This window comes from Acyrthosiphon pisum, chromosome A2, assembly GCF_005508785.2.
Source record: "Acyrthosiphon pisum isolate AL4f chromosome A2, pea_aphid_22Mar2018_4r6ur, whole genome shotgun sequence".
In the NCBI taxonomy this organism is placed as follows: domain Eukaryota; kingdom Metazoa; phylum Arthropoda; class Insecta; order Hemiptera; family Aphididae; genus Acyrthosiphon; species Acyrthosiphon pisum.
The window spans coordinates 77,446,040-77,456,581 of record NC_042495.1 but is presented as its reverse complement, the minus strand read 5'-3'; the positions used below and the strand labels follow the sequence as shown (position 1 = coordinate 77,456,581).

The following is a 10,542-nucleotide window of genomic DNA, read 5'->3' as shown; positions in this document are numbered from 1 at the left end:
AAAAAGATAGAGAATAATATTTTTGAGGGAATGACATATCGATTTTATATTTTATTATTATTTGACTTTGTATTCGACTTTCAAAATAAATAAAAAAATGTTGTAAATTTAAATGATGTTTAAATTGTTTTGAGGCAATATTTATACAAATCGATATGTCATTCCCTCAAAAGTATTATTCTCAATCTTTTTTGTCATGGGTGACTTTACTCTAATATTACTTAAGCACATAGAAAAAATGATTTTGCGTAAATGCATTTTGTCTATGTTGCGTGTGAGCCAGAGAGAGAAAACAAATCGTGCGCTAACAGCCTCTTAAATAAACTACGTGTTTATTAAATTTAGGTCTCTGGAGTTCGTAAGTATTAGGTATACACGTTATACAGATAATCATAAGTTCCATGTTTTCAGATAAGTATAGTTAATTCTTTTATATTATGGACTGATCTGGAGGGTGATAAATCATTCATGTCCTGAAAACCCTGAAGTTTATTATTTTTATATTAGGATTTATGTACCTTTAACCACTATAGCCCATCTATGTTTTAAAGTTTAAACCCATGCCTAACTGCATATTCTTAATAAAATTACATCCAAATAGTCAATACAGAGCACAGACTGCTATTACGAGTATTACTTATATAATTTTAAATATAAAATTAATATTATAAATTTTTTAAATATAAAATAAATAAACAATACATGCAAATTCACGACGAGACTGAATTATAATTATAATTATAATTAATATATTTAATAAGTGGATAAACGCATAAATGCACAAATGTATGTTAAAAATTATATTATCTCATAGAAATAGATATTAATGTAAAATAGTAATAAGAAAAATTATTAATTAATTATAGACTCCCTAATCTCACCACAAGCATCGCTTATAGAGATTAGGTATCAACACAAATTGTATCATACCGAAAATTGTTGTAATTTTATTACTGTTGTTGTTGTTGTTGATTAAATAAATAAATAATAATAAAATTTTTCCTCAGTATACATATTGTATTAAGTAGGTATTGGAAGTCATTGTTTACATTTTTCAATTCATAGTAAAAAAAATAGAGGCACTTGTATTTATGAACTCACAACAATAATCAATATAATATTCATTTTTGATTTAGATAAGTACAGCTAGTTGAAAGACAATACAATTAATGTATTATATTGTATTATGCTGGAAGAGGACAAATTATTATTCCATTGTATTGAACTTATCATTATGTATAACCATGACCTCGCCTGCCGAGCGCCATATTTTTGTTTTCACCGGTAAATAATTGTTTTAAATATTTAAATTTAATGAATGAAAATGCACAATTTTTAGAGATTTACACAGATTTTATATTTGTCGACTAGACTATATAATATATATTATTAATTATTATAGTCGGATAGCAAAAACGCTGTTCTTTAAGAATAATTACACTATATACTAGTGACCAGACGTTATTGCTCCTAGTTTATCGATCTCAACTCTAATGTAATTTTATTAGTTGAACAAAATATTATTTATGAATTAAATTATTAAAAGCGTTTAAACAAATCTATATAGGCACATCTAGTGTACGAAAATAAAATTGAAATCAAGCCTAAAGTTGTTCTAACAAAAAATAACCTTTAGTAGAATTTTCATAAACATAACCTATAATAATCCACCATTTTGGAAAAAGCAACAATTTATGAAAAGACATTTGGATTTTATTATTTTGTATTTTAAATTTTAATATATTATAATCATTAATTGATTTATTACATTAAGATTATACTAATATTGGGAAAAAATTTAAAATTAAGAATAACATTTATATTGTAATTGTATTTGTGTTGTAAAAAAATTGTTGCCCCCATCCCACAGATCATTGCTCTGGGTCCGTGCCTGCGTCAGTCGTTGGGGTGAAGAGGCCAGAGACTGCGCATTGTTGATTTTATCATAATAATTTAGCCGAGTTATTACTTCGAAAATTGGAAGAATAAAGCCGTAACTCACTGACCTATATAATATACATTCCTATACACACCTAGTAAAATAATAAAGTAATTACAAATTTAAATTGTATAGTAATAATAAATGTGATTAATGACTATCATAATAATTCATAGTACATAATATTATATTTGATATTTACAAAAGTGTGCAAGTTAATGGTAAAATAATTGACTCAAGTTAAGTAAAGTTCAGTGAATACAATATCGTTAAGTTAGTTAATAGTTAACAAATAATGAATTATATAATTCACTAATCACTAATAATTTAAAGTTAATGTGAAAAAATAAATATTAATTTAACTAACTCAGTTTAAAAAGTAAATTATTTTTTTTAATTAGTACGTGAATTACTTAAAGAGTATTTTGTGCTTACCTATCTATAATATTATTTTATCAAGAAATATGACAGAAAATTTAGTATTTAAAATTATTCTATTACTATTACTTAAGTATTGGAGTTTCAACAGTCAATTAAAATAGTTAAGTTCCTAAGTTAATCAGACAATTAATTAACTATAGGTAGTTAAGTTAAAATGTTATAAACTTATAAATAAACTTTTTAACTAGTAAAGCCACCTTTAGATATTTATATGAATTTTATTAATTATTTTATCATTATACTACAATATTATAATATCTTACATAAATATAAATATATAGTATTTCACGGAATACTGACATTATACTGACTCGTATAGATTAATATACAGGTTACGTCCCTTTGGGATATAAAACACTACTACGTATATAAATTTCTATAACTTTACGACTGCAAATTGTCAATCTCGATTCTCGACACATTGAAAATTACGTTGAGCAACATAATATATGACTTGATATAAATAAATTATAAACTTCACGATCTGTTCGTGTATTGTGCACAATTATTATTATTAATTATTATACCACCTGCATGTAACAACATTTTCTCAATATATACTTAAACAATTGTATTATCAAGCTTATAACATAGTAAAGGTATATTTTATGGTCTAAAATATAGGTACAATAACTAAAATGCATATTATTTAATATTATAAATTATAATAAAATATAATACTATAATATGTAATTCTAATAAAATATCTCATTTTTATAACATAATAAGATAGGATATCTACCATTACCACCTACCTAATATTATAATTTAGACGTTGGTTATACATTCAGTTATTTTCCATTATCGAATGCTTTGATGTGGTATAAAATATTAGTTTCACTATTGATATCTTTGATAATTATGATATAATACCAGTTTGAAAAAATTACATCAAACTTCATTATTTGTATAATTACTGTTTTATTATTCTTTGGGAAATTGAGAAATTGAAAATCGTACGTTAGCAGTATTTACTGATTCGGAAACGTTATTTACTGTAGACGAAATGAGTTCTGTACAGCCATCTAACATAAATCGGTCATTGGCCAATATAAATCAATAATAATTATATTTTAAAATTGTTATTGTTTTCATTATATTAAACAATTTAAACGTTTTGAAAATATGATATACTTACATATTACACTTTTACACAGAATACGGAATACCTAAAGATAGTGATACAATATTTCAATTTTTAATATAACGGAAAAATTTGTAATTACCTAATTAATATTTATTTATGGTACCTACCTAAGAATCTCATGTAGGTAGGTATAAAATACTTGAAAGTTGAAATACATATTCTTGTTTACATTTTACAGTCAGAAATTATCAATTATGATGTTGTTTGCGTGATTTTATGACTATGGATAAATAAAATGGAAAAAAAATTCAAAAAAAAGAATGTTTTGTGCTTAATTTGGTATTTTGGACATTTTGCTCCTTCATTAATAATACAACACTCTAAAGTTTGTTTAAGTAATCGACGTCTGCAAAAGAAATCTGTTTTTCGATTAGGTACCAACTCATTAGTTATTACTTATTACCTATTACGTACGTCTCACTGGCCCCCACTATCATCCTCCACTCAAAATAGATAGTCTGTACTCTGTAATAATATACACCCATTAACATATAAGTTGCGTGTTACTTTGAATTTGAAAAATTACAGGTTCAAGTCCTTTAAGTATAAAAAATAATAATTATTATATCAAAAAGCATAATTATAACAAAATTATCAATGTTTCAATTAAACTAAAAGCTATATTAGAAAAAACACGTATTATAACTACATATTATGACAGGTAGGTATACTTAATAATAATAAATAGGTAATATACCTAAACTGGGTTTAAATAGTAGGTACCTAACACAAAATGGCAAAGTATATTGTGATCTTTATACTATTTTGAAAATCGTTCAATATAAAATTAAATAATTATTTTTAAATTTAATTTTGTTGTTATAACCTTCAGCGCAGAGGGGGGGTGGGGGTGGATTAATATAATTTAGAGAACGGGGACAAATAATTTACTAGTAATAATTTTTTATTAATTTTTTTTTATTAATTCTTCAAGAAGATAATGGGCCCCACTGAACATGTTCGTGTGGGGGCCCATATATAATAATATAATAATCAAAATATTGGTACCTAACTCATTAGTCATTACTCATATAAATTAATGTTATATTTCAATATTTTTTCTTGGTTTTTGGATGCAAACTCTTTGGTCGTTTCACTGACTTAGTGACATATCAAGTACTGAACTACTTACACCAAAATATCAATTTCAGATCTCAAAAATCAGTCTGGAAATTTATTTTTCTATCCTCTCACATTCTTTAAAGTTCTCTCTCATTTTGGGAAGAGTTGAATTATTTGTATTGTTACACAATGTAGGTCACTGCACTTCATTAAATTTGATACAAATTTGATACATAATGCTTCAATCATGTAAGTAAACTAAGGCTATTAATTGATCACAATATATTCCTTGAATTTGAATTAAGGTTTTGTTGGATATTTCTAAATTAATGTAATATTATATTTCTATAAAAGTGCCATGTATCCAGTTTCTTTTATGAAACATTTTTGATAATGGCTTGGAATTTCTAAATTTCTTATAAATTTGTTTAAATAAATAAGTGTATACCTACCTATTCCAAAACTTTCTGCGACACGCCGACACACCAAATATACGTAACACACACTTTTGGGTCACGACAGTTTGGGAATCTCTGCTCTAAATTATTGATCGTTGTTATTGTGACTTCAATATACATAGAAAAAATTTAAATCAACTATAGTTGATTGCCCGTAGACATTTCCCAAACGGTATAGTTATAGTTACATATGTCAAAAGATAATAATGATTTTTTTCTTGATATCTACATCTATATTATAGTTAATATAAAAACAATAATTGACAGGATATAAAAAAATAGAAATATGTTTTATAATTAAAGTAGATACAAGATATGGTATGTTGGTATAAGGAAGACGTAGGTATATATAATAATAATATTTTTGGTAGGTACTTATATTTAATTATATAATATAAAGTATAGTTCAAGAACAATAAATTAATGTTAGTTTTTATGAGCACCCATATATATTAAATATTATTTACTACTTACTGATAATAAAAAAGTGAAAGACCAGAATGAGTCAACCCGACTACAGGGACGATTGTTTTATATTTAAGCAAAGCTTGAGTTGTCTAAAAATGGTCAAAACTTCTTGTTAAAACGTGTGCTTGCATATATTTTATACCTATTATTATAACAATCCTGAATCCGTGTCTTTTGATTTTTTGATATTTCTAAAATATGTAAAAAACGGTATCTAACATTGTATGATAATTTGTTATGAAGATAATATTAATAAAAGCTAAAATATGGCACTTATACGATAGATAATACATATATTCCTAACATTTTAACAGAAATTAGTAATTATGGAGCTAAAAATGTAGAAATACCTATATAGGACACAGAGACATAGGACACACTGAGCCAGTGGTTACTACTCATTTTTCATTTGGAGCAATATTTCTGGTAGAAAACGTCGTCCGTAATTATTTAATATTATAAAATCGTGAAATCGTACGTTTTTTCTCCTTTAACCACATTTATTTCGAGTACCGTTTCAAAAATCGAAAAATGACCTCTCCAAAGTACCAGCTCAAAAACATTACCTTTCAGAAAAGATGCAACACTTGAAATTTTTGAGCAAGCTTAGGGAGAGAAAAAGTGTTTACAGAATAAAAAAGAAATAAACATCATTGTGAAGCCCGGTCCAGACCAAGAAACATTTGTAGGAAACATATGTTTCTGACAATGTCGTCGACAAATATTTATGTTACCGCTTATGAATCAGAATCTAAAAAAATCATTAATCTTCTTGTTAGTATTATCTGTTAGTGCTGTAACAAATAAATAGGCCGTCGTATTTCGGTTTTTCAATTTTTGTTACTGGGGCACGACCATGGATTTAAGATAGTATCGTGGACATGACTGGTACTTGGAGTTTTATTCCAGTGACGTTTTTGTAATCACCAATTTTCTTTATTTTGTGAATAAAAGGTAAAACAACTAAACGGTAATAGAGGTAACCAGTAACGAAAAGTGCAATGATCGCTACTCGCTAGTAAAAAGCACGATTTCAGATAACTATTTACGATTTAGGGCCGCTCTTACAATGTCCGGTAAAGTGTCGGTTCGCTAATCGACTGATAACAGATTTTATTACCGGCAGAATTCGGCCGGTTAAGTTTAACCGGATATTGTAAGAACGGCACTATACTACATGACAAAATAGTTATCTAGTTTGTCATGGTATACTGTATCTGTGACCTGTGTTACATGTGTTACCATGTGACGAGTGACGAAGTGACATTCGTGCGGTGGTATCATTGTCTGTTTTCAGTAATCAGAGATAACGCGCGCGGCCACTGGCGACGGGATTCCGAATTACTACCAACACGACGGGCAGAAATTCACCCATTATATATTTATATCGTTCTAGTCGATTTATGAATATAATAATAACGAAATAATACCGAATAATACTGAATGATATGTACAAATTAAAGCTGACCGAGAAAGCGATCGCAAAAGAATCTATTCCGAATAACATGTCTAAAGGTAACAGGACGGGAGTTGGGCGTCGTATGGTCGTCGTATCGTACCCGTTGCCGTATTAAGTCGTTTGTCCGTCCATGATAAAACAATTCAATTGTTTTATCATGCGGACGTCGTAGTCACGACGGTCATAATACAAAGTTGTTTTTGACAGCAAGTGACAACGGTACGACTTATTAAGTCAGACGCATTTTTTTTAGAAGCCCAAACGAAATGATGCGCAATATACGTCTTATACTCTTATATAACGTAGATATTTTACACGACGCCCGCTCGTAGTATCTATTTTCTATTGGTAATCTGTATTATCACGATTCGCGGTGCTCAAATTCCGACCGTAGCAAACGACTATTTTTTCTCAATTATTAATTGTCATTGATAACGGCTCTGTCGTTAGTCGCTGTCCGAGTGAGAGGGTGAGAACTGAGAACTGAGAAGCTTACCGTAGTACGATCTGCTCGTGTCCGTTTGACGTCTCCGAAAATGCGTTAAAGCGAGGACGTAGTTGACAATTTGAGGAGGAGCAGCTGGAACATCAGGAACAGGAGTTCTTATTTTATTCGACGGTTACGATGGCGGACAGTGATACCGATGATATCCTGTCGGAGGGTTTCCTGGAACCTGGCGAACTATTGGACAGCGACGACAATCAGCCAGCCGACAACAGCACGTCGGCGCGGACCAGCCAGCCGATGGCACAGCTCAACAGACCCAAAGTATGTGCCTCGTTTTATGTTTGCCTCATACATAATTACATACTGATCCTGATGTGTTCCCTATCAGTTGAACAGAAATACGTTCCAAGCAGCCACCGCGTCCAATGCGGATCAGCAGCTCACATCAGACATCACAGACAAACAAGTCCAGTATATTCTAAACAGGTATGTTATGGTAGATTTTTTAGATTTTAGTAAGTCAAAGTGTGTTTTGCTTTCCAGTCTTGGCATGAACAAAAACAACAAAGACATTCAGCTGAATGCTTTACATTTGCACGGAGTCATGGGAATGACCACCAAAGATATAATCGATTATTTTGATAAATACGATCCTAAATTTTTGGAATGGGTATCAAATTCTGAATGTTAGTAGATTGTTTGTCCTACCTTAAGCATTTCTATACATGTTTTATTTTCCATCACATTTTTTTGTTGGTATTTTTAGGTAATGTTGTATGGCTGGATGATCGAATGCCCACTAAGGCGTTATTGGACTTAACTCGACCGATACGCGAGCTAAGACATATTACGTCTGCAGTTAATGATGAATTAAATAATGAACATGGAGCTTTAAATGAAAATCAAAATGATGACCACATGGATCAAGATGACGTAAGAGCAAATTCATATTTAAAAAATTGTATTTGTTATTTTGTCATGTTTTATGTGATTGTAGGTATTAGTATCAGAAGATTATGTCAGCTGTGTGGGTTACGAGTTGCCTCCAGGTATGTGGCGAAAAGCGATTAAGCCACATGAAAAATCCAAGTGCATATTGATGAGATACAGTACCGTGTATGACAAACAAGATGTAAAGAATAAAAGTGCTGATGTAGAAGACGGAGGTCTCACTAATATAAATATTTTAAATTATTTAATATACATGAGTATACAAATAAGCTTATAAAATTTAATTTTTTTTTTCTAGATTATGAATTATTTTCCCACGAAAGTCGTAAACGTAAGTTTATACCAGTCATCAATCATCCCGACATTGGAGATGAAATGTTGAAAGACGATGTTCGGTGGAAATTGGCCAAAAATCCAGGAATCAATACTTGGACTGCAATAGCCAAAACTTGGAGCCAATATGACAATGCTATGGATAATGCTAAATGTATGTTTTTTGTTTTTTTAGTAGTAGTGTTAAAGGTTAACCACGTAGTCACTTTTGCTTTAATCAGTTTAACTCTTAGGAAACAATTTATACTTTTATGTCAGGTTTTTCATGCAATTTCGGTTTTTTTTGTGAATTTTCCCTTTAGTATCCTACAAATATATTTTTAAATCCAGAAAAAATATGATAAATTAAAATATAGTGTGACACGGTGGTTAACTGCAGTTGCTAATTGTATGCTGCGGTCAAGCATAATCTGGCATTATTAGCTCACGGATGTGTGACATAATTGTATTTTTCAGTTGAAATAATGTTTGATATGAGAGTATCCTGAATAAACAATCTTATTATATTCTTAGTATATAAAATAATAATAAGCACTCATCAAAAATTTTAAATTAACAGAATATTTTATTGCCTAAATAGAGTTTTTGTTCGGATGGATTTTCAACATTTTTAAATTGACAAAGTGAATATTTACATTATGATTTTATTTGAAGAAAAAAGTCAGCAGTGGCTTTTAGAACTTTTTTTTTTTGTTCCTTGAGTATGAGCAACTTATAAATAAACATTATATTTGTTAAAAATTAAAATATATCTAGGAATGATAATAAAACATTTGATATAGGTACCTAACATTTAAATAAAATAATCAGCTTCATTCAGAGTAACCAATTATTACTAATGTAATGTCTTATAACATTTTATTGTATACATAAATAATTGGTATGCGTGTGGTTAATCATTGTAGACAAATCCAAAGTACGCACTCCATCACCACCACCGCCCACATCATCATCAGGTGCAGCTAGTGAAGACGACGATGATGATTATAATGATGCTAGGTATAGAGAAAGCAAAATACCAAGAATGCGTATGTATGCAGACGATGAGACACAAGCTACTACAAGAAAGCGTTTGAATTCAAGTTCAAATTCAAGGTTTGAATAACAAGAAATAATGTACATAAATAAAATCATCATTTATATTTTATTCCTTTTTATTAGACATCAAGTAAATATAGCCAATGACTTGCGAGAACGTCTCAACGGACGTTTGGTGTCTGCCAAAGTAGCAAAAGCAATTCGCGCTGCTAAAGCGCATCAGTATCTTGATGATGAGTCGCTTGAAGTAGATATTGAAGATGTTAATGATGAGGAATACACTGATATTCCATTTAGCCGTGCAACTCGTCGAGATATTCCACGCCGCCAGTACTTACATGAAGATGATGGCGATTACACAAGTGATGAAGATGTGTATGAAAAGAGAAACGTTAAGAGTAGACTTGGGCCTCATAGAAAACATAGTCACCGTTATAATGCTCGTTCTGTGTCTCCACTCCAGATACAAATTAATAATGATAAATATTATAAGCGTATAAATCGGCGTTAACATTCACATTATTAAACATGGATAATGTTTTTGATTTTCATAAATCTTAATGATACATTTTAAAAATGAATCTATAAACTCTTAACATACTTATACGACAATTTATTTTTCTATTTTATTGTTGTGAAAAAATAAAACACAATCAGTTGTGTGATTATGTATATTTAATGTGTTAATTTGTAATAACTATTCCTAAGCTTTTGAACAATTATTTTTAACATTTACGACTTATATTCAATTCTGTTTTTAGTCTAAAATTAAATAAATCTGGTGATTTTTTTAAATTA

At 29.3% G+C, this 10,542-nt stretch overlaps 1 protein-coding gene across 1 annotated transcript; it reads left to right on the top strand.

Annotated features, from left to right (window-relative positions):
* The first annotated feature begins 7,008 nt into the window (after nt 1-7,008).
* LOC100164260 (nuclear cap-binding protein subunit 3) lies at nt 7,009-10,542 on the top strand. Its single transcript, XM_001950119.5, has 8 exons — nt 7,009-7,743; nt 7,811-7,908; nt 7,966-8,108; nt 8,189-8,355; nt 8,420-8,588; nt 8,672-8,860; nt 9,612-9,801; nt 9,868-10,542. Exons 1-8 carry the CDS (start codon nt 7,600-7,602, stop codon nt 10,253-10,255), a joined length of 1,488 nt encoding a protein of 495 aa, XP_001950154.1. The 5' UTR covers nt 7,009-7,599; the 3' UTR covers nt 10,256-10,542.

Excerpts from the sequence above, each read along its gene's own strand:
- LOC100164260 (XM_001950119.5), top strand. The coding sequence starts at position 7,600 with ATGGCGGACAGTGATACCGATGATATCCTGTCGGAGGGTTTCCTGGAA. Across the intron at positions 8,356-8,419 it reads ACCACATGGATCAAGATGAC|GTATTAGTATCAGAAGATTA; the intron begins GTAAGAGCAAAT and ends ATGTGATTGTAG. Across the intron at positions 8,589-8,671 it reads TGCTGATGTAGAAGACGGAG|ATTATGAATTATTTTCCCAC; the intron begins GTCTCACTAATA and ends TTTTTTTTCTAG.